Raw genomic sequence first — 18772 nt, forward strand, 5'->3', positions numbered from 1 at the left:
TATAGGGAAAGCTTGATTCTGGTTTTAAAAAAACTACCAAAATTCAATATATTATATGGATCAATATATTACATGCAAGTTATGGTCAAAATAACTTTCATTTCTCCTAATAAAATAGCAATGCATCATCAAGTTTAACACAATGAAGGTATTTTCAAATTGTCAATTAGGCCCATGCATTTCCTATTAATCCCACACTGACTTTAGAATGTACTTTTTGGTAAGTAGAAGTAGACCTTCTACTGATTAACAGCAAATAAATTACAGTTCATTTCAAACTTTTCATCCAATTTATCGTTTCAGTTAATATATTTTTTAAAAGAAGAGGGAAGAGATATGGGAACATATGTATACGTATAGCTGATTCACTTTGTTATACAGCAGAAACTAACACACCATTGTAAAGCAATTACACTCCAATAAAGATGTTGAAAAAATAATCTGGAGAATAGAACACTACCAGAAAAACTAAACTCACCATCGTCTTCCCAGCAGCTCTTCACGTTCCCTTCTCTTGCGCTGCTCCCAGGTAACACCGTCTGGTCTGTTGGCAGGTCATCCTCTGGCGCGCCACCTTCACAATCTGCTGCATCCGTGACACTTTCTTCTTCCACAATGTGGAGTTTGTCCTCATCGTCTGAATCTGAATTTGTTTCTACCACAGTATTATAGTTTGTAACTGTAATACAAACAAGAAACAAATAATCAATTAGTACAAAAGCTGGTTTTCACACCTTCGTACAAAGAAATTTTAAGAAGTACTTAAAACATTGGTGTTCAACAATAGTTTTAGACTATAAAATGTAGGCAACTAATTTATTTGATAACATGCACGCACACAGCACTTACTAGATACTAGGTGGACAAAAAGGCAGGTAACAGTAGCCACGCTTATTAAATACTTAGCTATGCACACGGGCGTTTTATGGAGAGTAATTCACTGATTCTTACAACAACCTTTTAGCAGCCCTATGACCACAGGATCTACCTACCGCCTACTGCTTATATCCCTGTTCGACAGAGGCGGAAACTGAGGCACAGGGAAGGGAAGTATCTTGTCCAAGACCACACATCTAGGAAGTGGCAGGGTGGGGCTGTGAACCCTAGGCGTCTGGTTCCACATTCTGTGTCCTTAACCACTACATCAAACATCTTCTCCAATCGTAATGAGCTTCTATGACATGACGCTGCTTATGTAGAACAAGGGCTTCAAATCTTTCAAGCATTACAATTTAAGAAAAGAGTTCATCTCTCCTAATAAAATAGCAATGCATCATCAAGTTTAACACAATGAAGGTATTTTCAAATTGTCAATTAGGCCCATGCATTTCCTATTAATTCCACATTGACTTTAGAAAGAATCAACCAATTTAACCAAATTCCCACATAATTAAGACATGATTTAAGTGATGTTTATACGTAAGTCCGTCATTCTGAAGGAAAAAAAATCCTGACATTCAGTTTTCAAACGGGCACCCTTTCCACATTTTTAATGAGCTTCAATAAACTTTAACACACCAGCATTATAAACACATACAATAATCCTGAATAACTACAGCTCACAGAACCAAAACAAATTATATAGTATAGTCAATATTTTTTCTTCAGAGTCCTTGTAATAGTCACTCTAATGCAATAAATTATTTAGAACCTCATGGGGTATGGTCACTGGAACACCTCTTTTCAACAATTAGCCGGGTGATTCTTACTTGCTAAGGTAAGTGTGAGAGGAAGGGAGAAAAAGAAAGCTTTGTTTACGTAGCTAAGCAACAATCACTTCCAGTTATTCTTTCCATTTCTTCCTTAAATTTTCCAAGCATTCTTGAAAGAAGATAATCACCTAAACGCTTAAACGATATGCATATATATATATATACCCCTTCCCATACAAGCACCCCCCCCCCCCGCAAGAACACAAAAGAAGAAACACAGTCAAAAGCATGGATGTGTATGTCAAGGCGAGAACTAATAACCACGTCTCCAAAACTGCTCTGACAGACCCTGGGGAACCCCTCTGTCCAAGAGGGTATCCGAGTTCCTCTTTTGCCCACACTGGGAACTCCTCCATATCTGAAGAAAAGTGTCAAGTAGTGTTGTGTCTGTAATACTTCAGTGTGAATACAGTTTCCCAGATCTTGCCCCAAGAGCAAATAGTTTTCTCTCTAGTTTTAATGTAAAAGTAATACATGTCACTGTAAAAAAACCTCAGACAATACAAAACGTGTAAAATCCCCCTCTCCCAATTTTTCCTTCCTCAACTCACTCTTTCAAGGTAACAATAACAGCAAGGTCTATTAATTAATTTATGCCCTAGGCAGGCATGATACTAAGCATTTTATATACCTTGTCCAATTTAACTGTAACACAGCCCTCACCTGACACACACGTATATCATGTATTTAATATCAACCCTGTACGTGAGTGCACGTGTGCATATACTTAAAATACACACAGGTGGGATCACACTGCACTGTTCTGCCGCTTAACTACACATCCGGGGGCCTCTTCTCTGTGAGCATGTGTGGGGCTTTCTCGCTTCCCTCTGGACGGCTACAGAGCATCTCACTGTCACCGGGGTAACCTACCCAATCACCTGTGGACAAAATTTAGTTTGTTGCCGGTGTCTCAGCACTGTCAACAACATCATAACAAACTGTCGTGTACGTACACCTTTGGACATTCCTTAAGTACAGCTGTCAGATACATTCGTAGGGGTGGAACTGCCGAGTCAAAGGAAAACTTGTTAAGTCGATACGGAAACACAGGGAATTCCTTGCGCTCCAGCCACACCGGGGGGAACGTAAACTGGGAAGCTGTGTGTGGGGGCAAAGAGCGTGATTCCCAAAGGACAGTCTGCAGTTGGAAAAGGGTTTCCCAATGAACCTTTAACTGAGAGTAAGATACAAGTGTGTGTGTATGTGAATGAGGGATCTTTTGGCAAATGATGCACAATGCTATTAGCTTTATTTTTACTGTCAAGGGCTCCTTATTAGTAGTAGCCTACCGAATGACTTACTAAAGTCACTGAAAGTTGGGACAGTATATACAGGCATTTCTATGCCACAACCTAAACTTAGAACACAGCTAGTGTTTCCTCAGGGTGAATCGATTCTGTGTTCCAAGACCTGGATGCCACGGAAGGTTTGGCTCACTGCAAAGCCCTCATCGCGCCTGGACATTCACAGACAGCTGAAATTCCCACTGTTTTCTGAAGGGAAGTTTTAGTGCTTCTTCACTGTCTTGAGTTGACCATGGGTTTATACTGGTGCTGTTCTTGCCTTTCAATGAAGTACACTCCAGTTTAGCTTTATCGTTATCAATTCTGTTAGCTGTAGGGTGTTTTTTGTTAACCCTAGATATTTACATGCACACTTAAGAGTATTCTAGGCTTGAACATTTTCCAAATATTGGGCTTTAAGACATGTATGCATTATGGTTCAAATATTTACTTGCATGCTTCATAGTTTTCATTGAGTTCTTTTTACTCTGAGCTGTTTTATTCTGTCTGAGTCAACTGTAGCCCGAAGTCCTCTGAGAATACCTGTCACTGCGTAGGACTCTAGCAAAACTCTTTCCTGTCCCCCAGTACAAGCTGCCCTTGTGGTATGGAAGATTATAAGCCAAATAACCAAAACACAGAGACGGCATATATTTTACTATTATCCTGTGAATTCTCCTAAAGCATGTTTTGAATAAGTGGCATAAAACTTGAAAAATCCAGAAGAGCAATACATTTTGCTGGCTAAGATAGAAAGAAGACCAATAACTATTTTCCAAGACTTCACACTGTCTTCTGCTTCAAAGTCACTTAGTGGAGAGAAAAAGTAGTGCAAATCGCTTACATTAATTATCATAACTCAGATGACAGGCAAGCCTCCCTGTGTGTCTGGATCTATCCTTTCGTGGATCTACAGAGCTTATCTCAAAAGTACAGCCCCAGCATTTAAAAAGCATAGAGAATAATACGGGACCTTTATAAATTCTGATAGCCAATGAGAGTGTCAGTGATCTCAACTGTGCCCATCTATCTCCATATCTCTACACTGTCGCACCCTTTGGCTAAAAAAATAATATAGTTTATCTAAAGAGAGGAATATTATTAACCATCACAGGTGATCATCACCTCTTGCTTCTGAGTTTTCATTGAAATAATAACATTTTAAGAAAAGACAAAGGAACAGAAAAGGTAATTAAATATAATTTATAATACACAATACAGATTTAAATTTCAATAAAAATAGGAACATTTTCAATGCATTCTAGAATGGGATAAGGACACGCTGACTCTTGGTGGTGATTCCTGTTTGTGACATTTGCTAACATTAATGCCAGATGTAACAGTGTCTCCTGCACAAGGTGGCTGTGTGAGGAACTAATGACTTAGAAATGCTCTGTGCTTATTAGACCAGGATCTCGTAGGCAGTAAAGACTACAGAAGTGTCTGCTGCTACCGTCAGCAGCAGCAACACCTCACTGAAGCTTACAACAATTCCTAACAAGTAGGTACTATTATAGCTTCCTTTTACAGACAAAAAAAGTAGCTGAGTAACGTGTCTGAGGTTATGTAGCTACTAAGTTGAAAAGCTGGACTCCAAACCTGGTCTGCCTGATTCCACAACCCATATACTTTTACTGCTGTATATAAAGCCTGCTGACAGAAGATGGTTGCACTAATGATAAATATTTTTAAACTTGTAGTTTTGTGTCTAGCCTATTCTGGGGTCCTGTGATCCCATACTTAACAATTTGGCCCTAAAAACATTTGCAAATGACTGAAGCATTTTAACCATTAGAATCTCAAAGTAATATAACAAACAGTATACCGGGGGTAACATCGTCGTTATAACCACTAAACTCTAAAAGACCAGCGCACACGGCATATTATTTCTAGTGTCGACTGCATGTAGCACCACGTCAACCGCGCTGAACTCCTGTGCATCTGTTCCTTAAGGAATGTACAATAATAAAAGAAGTAGCTAAATCCGACGGCGGCAGTTCAGGAGGAGAGCAATACAATCTCAACCTCCATCGCGAAGATACCTGAAGGCTTTACAAACAGAAGCCCCGCCAGACGCTGTCTGCAGTTGCTCTGAATAGCAGGTTAGGTTCCTGCACGCCAGCGGGAGGCTGGGGGCGGGTAGCGGGGTGGGCGGTGGTCAGCTCTGACTCACAGGTTTTCGGTTCCTGTCCGGTGACAGCGGCGGCATGTGTCGGTTAAAGCCCCAGGTAAGGCCACGTTTCGACATATTTTCGGATGTACAAAGGCGTTTTTCCTTCCAGAGGAAGGAAATGCTTAATTACGTCCCACTCATTGCTACCTAAGCCCCAAACACACACTCATACGCAGGGCAGAGAGGAAAGCTAAAATCTCTCTTAGGAAAAGACCTAAGATGGGTCCTTAAAAACTAACGGACTCCTCCTAACAAACTCCTCCGTGTACATCAGTCTAAGCTACTGGCGTAAGTTGAGAAAGACCCAGAAGAAGAGGAGCGCTGCAAGTCTGCTCGCGATTACAGGTGGACTGAGCGTCAGAATATTCCACGTGGGTCTGCGCTGGGCGGAGAACCACGCGATTCCGGCGCGAGCGCTCCCGGCGTGGAGAGGAAGGCGGAGACGAGCACAAGCGCTTCCGCTACTCCTCCACGTGACTCCTCCACATCCCCGGGACGAAAGAAACGTCGCGTCACGTGCTTTTCCTGTCCTGAGCAGAGTCCCTGGCGCACTCGCCGCCTTCCACATGGTACAGAATTATTTGCTGAACCGAATCTGAGGCCACACTTCGTTTTCTCTCAGTGAAGGCAGTGAGTATATGTAAGTGTTACTGATAATTCAGGAAAATGAAGACAAAGCTGCAGTGACAGCCATACGAAGAAACTTGTAAATTAACACATGAAATCGAAACGAGAGGTTAGGTGACAACTCACAAGGTTATAGAAAACTGCTGCAAGTATTTCTCCAAGAAAGAGGAGCTCACGCTGTCCATAAATACTACCCTCAGGACACACCGTCAGTATTTGTTTATCTGGCTTCTGACTTAATTTATAGATAACATTAACATACTATCTATATTATTTACTGCATAAAGTTATGATATAATATGCATATTTAGTATAACATACAAGTAACCTAGTAAGTAACGTACGACGTGTATATCATCTAATTTTGTATTTAAGTCCCTTAAAAATAGGCACCACAGTGACTGCAGACTGCTCCAAGCCCTATGAACATGTGAGGTGTTAATAAACACTAATGGTTCAGCCCATTTGGGGGGAAGTTATTTCAATTCCTCTCTAGGTAAAATCTTTCTTAACTTAGGGTACCTAATGAACAATAATCATAGACTCTTTTTACATTTTCAAAATAATTTGAAAAACATAACTTCAGTGAAAGTCAATGATTCCGAACTTTACCCCTGCAAAAGGGCTGGTGGTTTTCAATGCCTCCAGATACCAGCTTTTAAGAGACTGAAAGCTGACTTGCTTTCTCCCCTCTCTCATCACACAGAAGGTACCAGGTTTCCATGGGATCCGTCTTTGGTCCTCTCTTGGCCCTTACTCTGGCCCTTCCCCCATTCTCCACGGGTCTGCTGTCTACGGCCCTCAACGAGAGCCATTCCAAGTGACCTTCCCCTTGTCCTGCCGTATCAAAACTCCCACTCATCCAGGGAGCTTATTTCAGCCAGTGTTAGTACAATTCGCAAAAAGCTTGGTGGAACAGTTAAACAGCAAAGTTCTCAGCAGATTAAACTAAATTCAGTCCCACGAACAGGTGAGGAAACTACGTGGACTAAAATAACTCACACTGAATTATTAATAACTAATATTTCCTTCACAGGTTAATTCTACATTTATAAGAGGATGCTTTTTAATTTACATTACTTGTTACTTCTGGAATACAGGCAGTATGACAAAATGCAAGTAAAGTGTGAAAAAGAAATGAAAAATATAAACATGGAAATTGAGTCAAAAACTAGAGAAGCCATATAATTGATAAATCAATCCAAAAGCCAGATCTTTAAAGTATGAGTAAAATAGCCAAGTCACTAGCCCACTTAACACTAGAAAAAAATTGAGAGGCACAAATATTCGATATTAAAATGCAAATAGAGAAGTAACTCCAACTAAAAGTAATTTAAGCTACTTACTTTATAAATATTTTGCACAAATCTAAGCAGGTAAATTTGTAAACATGGATGAAATAACTCTTCTGGACACTGTAAATGATTATAGCTACATTTGATAGAATTTATAAAATTATGGAAGAGAGAGCAATGGTAGACAGACCATAGAATAAATTTAGGAAGCTATCAAACAGTTAATCAAAAAGTGCCAGATGTTTTCCCAGGTGAACTTCAGATCTTCAAAGGACTGATAATTCTGTTGCCTTTTAAAAAGAGAGAGGAAAATGCAGAGAGTCCAAATTCTTTCTATGAAGCCAGCATAGTAACAGTCAACTAGAATCTGAGGAACAGGGACTTCCCTGGTGGCACAGCAGTTAAGAATCCACCTGCCAATGCAGGGGACACGGGTTCAAGCCCTGGTTCAGGAAGATCCCACATGCTGCGGAGCAACCAAGCCCTGCGCCACAACTACTGAGCCTGAGCTCTAGAGCCCGTGAGCCACAACTACTGAAGCCCGTGCACCTAGAGCCTGTTGCACCCTATGCAACAAGAGAAGCCACCGCAATGAGAAGCCTGCACACCTCAACAGAGTAGACCCCGCTCGCCACAACTAGAGAAAGCCCGTGCACAGCAATAAAGACCCAACGCAGCAATCAATCAATAAATGTCTGAGGAAGAGTACACACATGCCCACTCATAAAATCAGTCTCACTGGTAATCACTGATGTAAAAATTCCAAATAAAATATACTCAACATTAAGAAATATATGAGAGTTCACTAATTAACACAGTAAAGGAGAGACAATATGACTTGTATAGAAACTGAAATGCTTTTGAAAAAATTCACTATTCCTTGCTGATAAATGCTTTTTCATAAAAATAAAACTGAAGTCAGTATCATGATAAACTATTATGTATTGGAGGCAATTTTAAGATAAAGATGTTTAATGTCATTACAAGTTAGCAGTATTCTAAAAGAACAAGCTGAGTTTTCAAAAGGACAAAAGAAAAAGCACAAATACTGGAAAAGATAAAGCAAAATTATTATTTACAGGTGATATGTTTCTGGAGAATGCAAGAAAAAAAATCACTAAAAACGATTAGTAATTAGGAAATTTGGTAAATGACTAATTATGAATTTAACAGAAAAAAATCAATAGCTTTCCAATAAACCAACAATAACCTGCTAAAGACATAAGAAAATAAAAATTCGATTAACAATAGCTACTCAGAGGATAACACATGGAGGAAGAAAAGCAGCCTGGAGGGCAGCGGGGAGCTTGCACGCCCCCCCGCGGGTGCAAAGATGCAGATGAATGAAGACATCCCTCTCTGGGGTGGAATGATTTCATACTGTAAAGATTCAATTCTACCTAAAGTAATCTACAAACTCAAGGTAAGTCTGGTCCAAATACTAACATGATATTTTAGATTCTAAATCTAGATGATTTAGACCAAATGATTCTCAAGTTTACAAGGAGAGCTAGGAGCTCAGTCTCTGGAGCCAGACTGCTCGGTTCAAATCACAGCTTCCCCACTCACTGGCCATGTCACTCAAACCTTCTCATGCCTCAGCTTTCTCATCTCTAAGGTGGGGGTGATAACAGTATGTCCCTCGTAGGGTTGGCATAATGATACAAGTAGTTATATATGCAAGAAACTCAAGGTAGTACTGCATGTAAGTGCTCAATACATGATGTCAGTAGTAGTATTTTCTGGGAGACTAAACACAAAAATATTGGGGGAAATTCAGAAAACTAACAGTAGCGGTGGTGGGCGGAGAACACGGACTAGCCATACCAGATGTAGGGAAAGCATCTCAAAGCTCTAGAAGTGGGAAGAGATTCTCACAGGCACAGGGACAGGCAAACGGTCCATGCACTTGCATAGAATCCAGAGACAGAGCCCCAAACATACGGCAGTCTTGCTAATCAGATTCCCACCTCGCAACTTTAACCAAAAGGAAATCTGCATGGATCACAGATTTTAATTAACACTAATGAAACCACAGATATAACAGAAGAAAGCACAAGCAAATCGATTTCTTCTACAGACCTGGAATAAGGAAGGCTGTTACAAACATGATGTGAAACCCATGATTATATATAGAAAAAGTTCAAGTCAAAAGACAAATGACAAACTGAAAAATATCTTCAATACTTGTTATCAGAGGCTGACTTCTTTATTGTACAAAGAATTCTTAAATATCCATGAACCACCCAATAAGAATTTGCAAAGGTAATTCACACAGACAACGGTATGAATGGCCGATGAGCATGTAAAAGGACACTCAACCTTGCCAATTAAAGACATACCTACTTTAATCCTACACTGTTATAGAATCATTACTTCTTATACACACCTTTAACTCGCCTGCCTTTCTCCGACTTCAAAGCCCCTATTCTGATTACATCTCACTTTTCCAGACTATGCCTCAGTCCCTGTTCCCTGCAAAGCCCCCTGAAAACAATGCCTACACTTGCCTCCAGAGTTTCTTCCGACTTGCTCTTCTTACCTCGTCGTGGCCGTGAAGGGTGTTTACGTTGTTAAACCCAAGGACAATCATCAGGCCTCGTGTTACTCGACCCGCTCGCAGCCTCCGCCATAACCCATCACTCTCTCCTGGTCCAAGCCGGCGTTTCTTTGGACTCTCTTGGTCTTCCTCCTAAGCCCTTGCTGCTTTCCTGTTTCTTTCCTCCCCCTCCGGGCCTCCACATCTGTCTCACAGCTCTAAAGCTGCCTCATACCCGAGTCCCGTTTCTCCTCGGCACTCCAGACCTGGACGTCCACCGCCTGCCTGACACCTCCACCTGGATGACCGAGGTACAAACCTGCCGTGTCCCCAGGACAACCCCCGGGCCTCGGCCAGGCCCCTCCCTTCAGTAAAAAGGGCAATTCTGTTCTTCCCGTTGCTCAGGCCAAAAATCTTGGTGTCAGTTTTGACTCCCGATTTTCTCATCTTCCACGTCTAACCTGGAGGGGGTGTATCTTAGAATCCATTTGGCATCTGACTAGTTTCTGCCCCCCCCCGCCCCCCCGAATATCATTAACAGGCTCCTCTCAGGCCTTCTTACTGCTTCCTTTGCCCCCCTACAGTCAGTTCTCAGGACGGCAGCCTGGCAACCCTTCCACCGCCATCAGGGGGACCCTGTCACCCTTCTCCCAAACCAGCCGGTGGGTCCCCGCCTCACCCGCTGCAATCCGAAGGCCCTTCGGGAGCTGTGCCCGCCGCGTGGACGCCACACGCGCCTTACGCCCGCCCCTGCCCTCCGGGTGCACTGGCCAAGGCTTCTGCAGACCGCCCGACATACAGCCACAGGCCTCCTCCTCCACAAGAGCACACCCCCTCCTGCGATTTCTTTCTCTTTGAAGTAGTTATTGCCAACCGCCGTAACAATGTACTGTTTTTTAATTGTCTCCTCTCACTAGAACGTGAAATCCATGTGGGCGAGATTTTTTGTTTTGTTCGCTGCTGTGCCCCCGTGCACGTACAATGCTGTCCATCAGTACTAACAGTTCATTCACTCACGGTACACGCAGGCATTGAGGCAACAAATACACGCTTTCACGCTGTTGTGCCGATTTGGCAGTGTTTTCCAAAATTCAAAATGTTTACCTGCTGATCCAGCAATTTCTTGGAATTTACCCTTTAAATGAACTTACACAGGTGTGCAAATACCTATAACATATGTTTCTCTGCAAACTTGCTTTTAATTACAAAAATCCTACATAGCCACCCAAGGTGTATCCATTTGTACTAATACAGAGGAGTCCTCCAAAACAGCCTGATCCCATTCTTGTAGAAAATAAAGACACAGAGTACATATACATGCACCTAAATAATGCGTGATACTGTCTAGAAGGACATACAAATGAAGAAATGGAGTAAGAAAGAGTGACCTGTTTTTTTTCTATTTTATTCCTTCTATAAGACTTTAAATATTTGTATTACTTAAACTTATTTTTTTTTTGGCTGTGTTGGGTCTTTGTTGCTGCATGCGGGCTTTCTCTAGTTGCGGCGAGTGGTGGCTGCTCTTTGTTGCGGTGTGAGGGCTTCTCACTGCAGTGGCTTCTCTTGTTGCGGAGCACGGGCTTCAGTAGTTGTGGCATGAGGGCTCAGCAGTTGTGGCGCATGGGCCTAAACCGCTCCGCGGCATGTGGGATCTTCCTGGACCGGGGCTCGAACTTGTGTCCCCTGCATTGGCAAGCGGATTCTTAACCACTGCATCACTAGGGAAGCCCTACTTAAATTTTTCTAAAAGATAAGTTTTAAATGTGCAGGGAGAAAGTCTGAAATAATATCAGCATTCTGTTGCTAGTGGTGAACATCAGAAAACTGAACTGGGATCAGGGGATACATTTTCTTAATATTGTTACTTGAATTTTAATAACAGTAGATAGGAGGGTGTGATTAGGAACAACATGAAGTGAAATCTTAAAAATAAAGGTTAAAAATAATATTTAGGAAGAAAATAATAAGTTGTAAATATACATCCTATAGATTTTGAAATAAAACAACTTAAGTTCTTATTAGAAAATAACAGCTCTATTTGTCTTACATATGTGAAAGATGTAGCTGTCTGTTTTACAGTATGAATCACATTCACCTTTTCTATCCATAGCTACCTAAAAGTGTTACATCACGCAAGATGAAAAAGGCAAGTGACACTTGCAGAGAGACGTAAGTGACCACCCAGGCCTGAGCCTCCTGCCTTTCCCGCCGGTGCCGCGGGCAGCTGCTCTCGTACTCCGCAGGCGCCCAGGGAGGCCTGTGGAGAGCGCTTGCTTTCCCTTGTCAAAGGCAACTCATACTCCCAAAGCACAGGTTACAGCAACACACACACCCATCCACACAATCATATGTTTAGTAGCTTCTACCGCAGGAGCTGGCATGATTCTAGGTTTTTCTCGATTTACAAAAAAGTTTTAAGACATGTCTTGTCATTTACCAATCCCAGAAGGCACTTTTTCCCTGACTGGTTTTGAGACTCACCGATTTGTGGCTGAACTGGTTATGAGAAATAAGATGAAGGCAGAGGACAAGAATTTTATTCTAAATCTTTTCACGTGAGCTTTCCACATTCCCTTCAACTAGTAATACAGTGCGTTTAATTGAAAACTTCTGGCCATGTGCTGGACACCACTGCTCACAGCTGGAAAGGAAATCAGGAGAAATGGAATGAAACAGATTGGAACCCCAAGGATGGGTGGCCCCTTGCTTCTAGGGTGGGCAGCACACAGCAATCAAGCGGGGCTCCAGGCTCCGCTGGGCGACCTCGTCTTTGAAGCTTTCCTGAGGGCGCTGCACGTGCTCACCCCCCGAGTCGAGCCTCATAACGGAGCTCTCTTCACTCCACTGTGGACTCATCACAGAAGAACAAGGATCACAGCAGTAAGATCTGAACTGGAATTTATTCTTAATGAAGCATTAAAAACAACTTATAGGTAACTAGATATCAGTTTTACTGAGATCTTCTAAACATTACATGTTACACAAGCTTGTGAGTTATCAAAGTAGAATGGAGACTTTAGTTCTGACCTAAGTGCGCCAGAGGTGAGAGGATGAAGACATAACGTGGTCCGGAGTCTCCGCTCCCGAGATGCACGCAATACTTACAAAACACGAATGATATATGTTGACTATTATGATGAGAATGTGACAGTAAATAAATGCTAAGAGTGGTGTAGCAAATAAATACTATAGGATTCCCTACCTCATTGTGTCTAATCTTTTATGCCTTGCTAATATGCTACAGAAATAAAATTTTGAATACTTTGGGTTTTTAATTTGAAATACGCTGTTGAGAAGTTAAATGTATTTGAATTTTGTACCAAAGAATTTCTAGTATTTTGTTGTAACTGATTTATCTGAGAGGCAGTTGGAATGGTAACCATCTTTGGACAGAGCCTATTCAGAAAATAAACAATATCCAGTAAACAAGAAGACCATGTGAACTCACCACACCTAAGTTTTCATAGAAACTTAATCTTCGCGAGTAAATGGCCTTAGTGGTGAAAGAAGTGGAGATTCTTGGAAAAACACACATAAATGGAAACTTTAATACCATATACAGAAACAGAGAAAGGAGTATTTTAAAAGTATTTAAAAAGACATTATGACCTACTGAATTTCTACTGCTGGTGAAAAGGAAAGTTAAACCAATCAATGCCGCTTACATAGCTTTGCACCCTGCCCCAAGAAGTACGAAGTATTCAGTGTTTTATTTTTTATTTATTTTTTTAACATCTTTACTGGAGTATAATTGCTTTACAATGGTGTGTTAGTTCCTGCTGTATAACAAAGTGAATCAGCTATACATATACATTATTTCCCCATATCCCCTCCCTCTTGCGTCTCCCTCCCACCCTCCCTACCCCACCCCTCTAGGTGGTCACAGAGCACGGAGCTGATCTCCCTGTGCTACGCGGCTGCTTCCCACTAGCTGTTTATTTTACAGTGTTTTATAAGCATTGAATCAGTTAATCCTTACAAGAGCCACATGAAGAGCTACTAATATTCTTATTTTACAGATAAGGAAACTGAGACTTAGGTTATGGAACTGCCAAAGGAGACCAGTTACACTGGAGCCAGGACCCCAACCCAAGCCCATGTGGCTCCCGAGGTCCTGCCTGAGCCTACGTCTACTGCGCCCTCCCCAGAGCAGAATGCCAGGTCCAGCAAACGAGACACGTGCCCTCACAAACAAACCAGGAAAAGAGAGAGGGTCACGATGAATTATGAGACACTTCATTGACAAGCACTTAATCAAATCTTTCTGACCTCAGAACCTAAAACTTAAAATATCCTTATTATTTGTCTTTACATCAGAATGACACTGGAAGACACAAATAACTACAAAATCTCAGTTCAGAGACCGTTTAACTCTTGATTTAAATTTCCATTGCATACACCATGAATTCCAAAATCCTATATGCAGTAAATGAGGGTCTCTAGGCTGTGAACATCACCGGCTCAGTCGCCTCTTCACCTTTGCCCCCACCGCTCTTCTGCCCAAGGCATTCTATTCCCTAGGCAGCTCTGTACGGCCACGCTCCCCTTCGCCCCTTATGCTCTGCTGCCGAGTCCACACTCGTCTTGCAGAGCTCACACCCAAGCCATCAACAGACCCTGCTGCTCACGCCTCTCCACGCCCTTCTCTGGATCCCGTAAGCCCTACCGCAGCGGTATCCCTGTCTGTGTTTACCAGTGGCAGCTAGAATGATCTTTTCAAACCATAAAGCAGAATATGCCACTCTCCTTCTTGAAACCTTTCAATGGCTTTGCAGCGTTCTGTCATGGCCTGCAGGTTCTGCAAGTTCGGACCCACACCTTCTTTTCCACTCTTCTTACACATTCTCACTGGAGGATCCTGTTCTTGGCACGTGTCCAGGCTTCCTGCACCCCAAGCCCTTGTCCCCGTCCTCCCCCTGCCCGGAGTGGTGCTCTGCTCCCAGCTCCTTCCTCACTGGCTCTTTCCTCCACGCCTCCACCCCAAGGTCACAGTGCCAAATGATCCTCCCATGGCCACTCAACCTAACCTGCTCCACCGCGGTTCTCTCACATCATCCTATTTCCCTCCCAGCATCCAATCCGTTCAATGTCTAAACTGTGTAGCTACTTGTTTATTTTCTTTCCTTTATATTAGTTTTCTGTTGCTGCTGTAACAGAGTACCACAAACTTAAGAGGTTTAAAATAACACACATTTGTTATTTTACAGTTCTGAGGTCAGCAGTCCAAGACGGGTCTCACTGGGCTAAAATTAGGGTGTTGGCAGAGCTGTGGTCTTTCTGGAGGCTCTGGGGGAGCCCATTTTCTTGTGTCTTCCAACCTCTAGAGGCTTCCCGCACTCCCCGCAGGTGAGCCCCTTCCCCTTCACAGCCAGCAACGGTCAGCTGAGACTCTCACGTCACATCACTGACACTGACCCTCCTTTTGTCTCTCTCTCACCTCCACTTTTAAGGATGCTTACCACTGGGCCCAACTGGATAACCCAAAATAATCTCCCTATTTTAAGGTCAGCTGATTAGCAACCTGAATTTTTTCTGCTACTTTAATTTTCCTTTGTCGTGTAATGGAACGTACTCATAAATTCTACCTACTATACTTTCCCACTAAAAATGTAAGCTCCACGAGGGCAAAGACACTGTCTCGTTCACTCCAACAGTTTAGTTCCAAGCATGACAGGGCCTACTGAAGGCACTTAAAGAGATGTGTTGAATTAATTAAAATGCTACTGCTTTGGTGAAGTTCTTCTTGACTTTTCATGACTCTTGTTTTAATCTTTGTGCTCCTTTATAAGATTTTACATTCTCTGCAATAGTGTGCACAGCCCATTATGTTTTCATTATGTTCACATGCTTATATTAGGTCTTTGGTCACGTGTGAAGTGTTCTGACAATATGTCAATAAAGGATTAAGTGCTGTGAAAGATGTCTACAATCAATGAATTTTAAAGTGAAAGAGACTTTAAAAGGTTTCAAAAAGTTTGTTAATAATTCTGTAACTGTTTTTATGATTTCCTAATAAAGTGTGGAATATTCTAAAAATGTGTCAATAAAGGATCACCCTGCTGTGAAATGTATGTTAAATTAATAAATTTTAAACCTGGAAAGGACTGGAAGATTAAGTTTCAGTCCCATATTTTGCACTTAAAACCCAAAGAAGCTAAGTAATTTGCCTAGTTACACACAAAAAATTGTGAACCTGGCAAAAGATCCAGTGGACTTTCTATAAAAATCCAACTCCTGAGGTTGCCATGAAGATTAAATAAATACATTTAAAAGCACACAGGGACTTCCCTGGTGGCGCAGTGGTTAAGAATCCGCCTGCCAATGCAGGGGACATGGGTTCGATCCCTGGTCCGCGAAGGACCCACACGGCGCAGAGCACCGAAGCCCGTGCGCCACAACTACTGAGCCTGTGCGCTAGAGCCCACGTGCCACAACTACTGAAGCCTGCGCGCCTAGAGCCCGTGCTCCGCAACAAGAGAAGCCACTGAAGTGAGAAGCCTGCGCACCACAACAAAGACGCAACGCAGCCAAAAATAAATAAATTTACTAAAAAGAAAAAAGCACATAAATGCAGTACCTTGCACAGAGCAAGTGCTCTATAAATAGTAGGGTCAGCAGATGCTCTTACTGGCATGATCATTATCATAAACACTATATATTTCCAATTTCTCAACAATAAAAATAACTTATGCAAAGTAGATATTCAATGAATACTTGAGTTAATGAATGATTAAAATGTAAAATATGAATGAACATGGTTAAACAGTTTTTTACATGTTAAATGCTTTCCTACTCACTTTTTTTTTTAATGGGAAAAGGCAGGTAAAAGAGAAGCAAAGCAGAGCATGCATAACACACTGACCTCTGTCATGATGCCTTCCCCAACCTGTCCTTATTAAAGGTACTTTCCCTCCTCCCTCATCGTCTATACCAGCAAGGTCAAAAGCATTTCTACAATACTACTAAGATGCTACATTATTTGCCTTATTTACTCTTTTGACATTCCGAACTGATGCAAAGGCAGTGGTGGGTAAAACTGTTGGTTTTGTAGCACAATTCAACTCAGTGGCAACAAACTGTATCCTTGTATCCTTTACTGCCACTCACTTCCAGCTTAAAAATAATTGCCATTTCACTTAAGAATGCCTTGATGAAGTAATAAAAATTATTTTTTAAAATCTTTATCCTTTAGAACATGTCTTTTAAATATTCTGTGTGACAAAATGGGACGTACACATAAAACATTTCTGCTGGATATCAAAGCATGCAATTATTTTGAGTTGCCAGCTAAACTAGCTGCTTTGTTCATGGTACACCAATTTAACTTGAAAGAACAACTAATTATGTTTTTTCAGACTTAAGAATTTGAGAAACATTAAAAAAAAAAAAAGTAAGCCCGTCACTTAAAGGAAAACAAAAGCCCAAATTTGTTTCCAATGATAAAATTTGAGCTTTCAGTTATAAGTTAGAATTTTGGGAAACGTGGGTTTTACAGCTTCCCCATTTTAAAGACTCTTCCGAAGGGACTAGTGCTAATACTGATTTGTTTGACATGGTAAAATGAAAAGGGTCAACATTTGGAAGATCTATACAACTCAGTGAACCAATATATTCCAAATGGGTAATGCATGATGTTACAGACTCATGAGTGTATAAAAGATCCATTTAAAGTTCAAGATAGACCAATGGATTTTAATGTAACAGACTACAAAATCATTATATGGTTTCATATTCCACTCACATTGCAACTAATGAGTTGCTACTTGATGAGTTTTGGGGTAGTAATCAAAGAATACCCACAATTATCTGAAAAAGCTAATTCCAACTACATAACTGTGAGGCTATGTTTTAACATACTTCAACCAAAACAAATTACAACAGATTGAAGACAGAGCAGATACGTGAACCCAGCTGCCTTTGCTGTTATTAAGAATCAATTAATAAATATTTTAATTGTTTTCAGTTTTAATTTTGAAAAGAATAAATATTAATAAACATAACCCAGATAATCAAAAGCACTTTGAGGTCTTAAAGTATTCTGAAGAGTGTAAAGGGATCCTGAGATCAAAAAAACTTTGAAAAGTGTTCTGTTTAATAAGGTAGCCACTAGTCACATATTATTTTTCACATTAAAGTTAATTAAAATTATAAATAAAATATAAAGTTTAACCTCATTCATACTAGACACAGCTCAAGTGCTCAATAACTGCATGTGGCTAGTGGCTATTAGACAGAATAGATATAGAACATTTCTATCATCACAGAAAGTTCTACTGGATAGTACTGATCTATAACTACATTTGGGAGGCAGTTTAATCAGCATCTTACTAAACATCACTGGTATAATTCTTTCAGTATTTTCATACCTGTTTTTAACTCTCTAAAAAGAATATATGCCTATAGATAAAACACTAATATCTATGTGACATGATGATGTTTTATACATATATATAATTTTATATTATAGCCCATAATGCCTTAAATATACATTACTAGAAATAAGTATGCTGAATAAGATACCTGCTGAACTGAATATTTACTCAGTATTTGAGGGTTTTACATACGACAGACCCACGTGATGTTTATCATCTTTCATATTTCAATATATTCCTGCCCAAATTTATAAGCATGGAGTCTCCACTTTTTCTCTTCTTATGGGTTTACAATAAACTACTTTGTCAAGGGTCAAGGTTATGTTGTTTCACTTCATTTGCATAAATAAGTATTTAAAGACAGTCCGTTCCCCTTATTATCTATTGCTTATACTACACAGGTCTTGCAGTTCATAATCAGGAACTACTAATTATGACTTTCAAGTTTTCCAAAGACTTCTGTACATGTGGGTGAAAAAAAGCAATGTTTTTAAAGTTACATTAAAAATTATAATAAGCAATAAAATGATTAAACTTGTTTTGGATAAATTAGTATCACCTGGGGTTTATAGAATGCTTTTATTTCCTGTATAGCCTTGTAGGATTCCTAACTTTAAAAAATTTTAGCGTCTAATTATTTTGATTTGACAATCCTTATATCCTACTAAAAGCAGGATATAATTTTAACTTTATATAATTTTAACTTTAATATGCTTCCACAAATTCCATTAGGGAATGGAATTTGTGGAAGCATATTAAAGTTAAAAT

At 40.7% G+C, this 18772-nt stretch overlaps 1 protein-coding gene across 11 annotated transcripts in view; it reads right to left on the reverse strand.

The window, feature by feature from the left end:
- The window catches only part of ZEB1 (zinc finger E-box binding homeobox 1), a 203587-nt gene that overhangs the window by 79062 nt on the left and 105753 nt on the right, over positions 1–18772 (reverse strand). For all 11 annotated transcript variants that reach the window (XM_059058292.2, XM_067030537.1, XM_067030535.1 and 8 more), the window contains one exon: positions 479–679. In XM_059058292.2, coding sequence (XP_058914275.1) covers positions 479–679 — 201 coding nt within the window. The remainder of the gene's footprint in view (positions 1–478; positions 680–18772) is intronic.

The sequence above is a fragment of the Kogia breviceps genome, chromosome 3 (genome assembly GCF_026419965.1).
Source record: "Kogia breviceps isolate mKogBre1 chromosome 3, mKogBre1 haplotype 1, whole genome shotgun sequence".
Lineage (NCBI taxonomy): Eukaryota > Metazoa > Chordata > Mammalia > Artiodactyla > Physeteridae > Kogia > Kogia breviceps.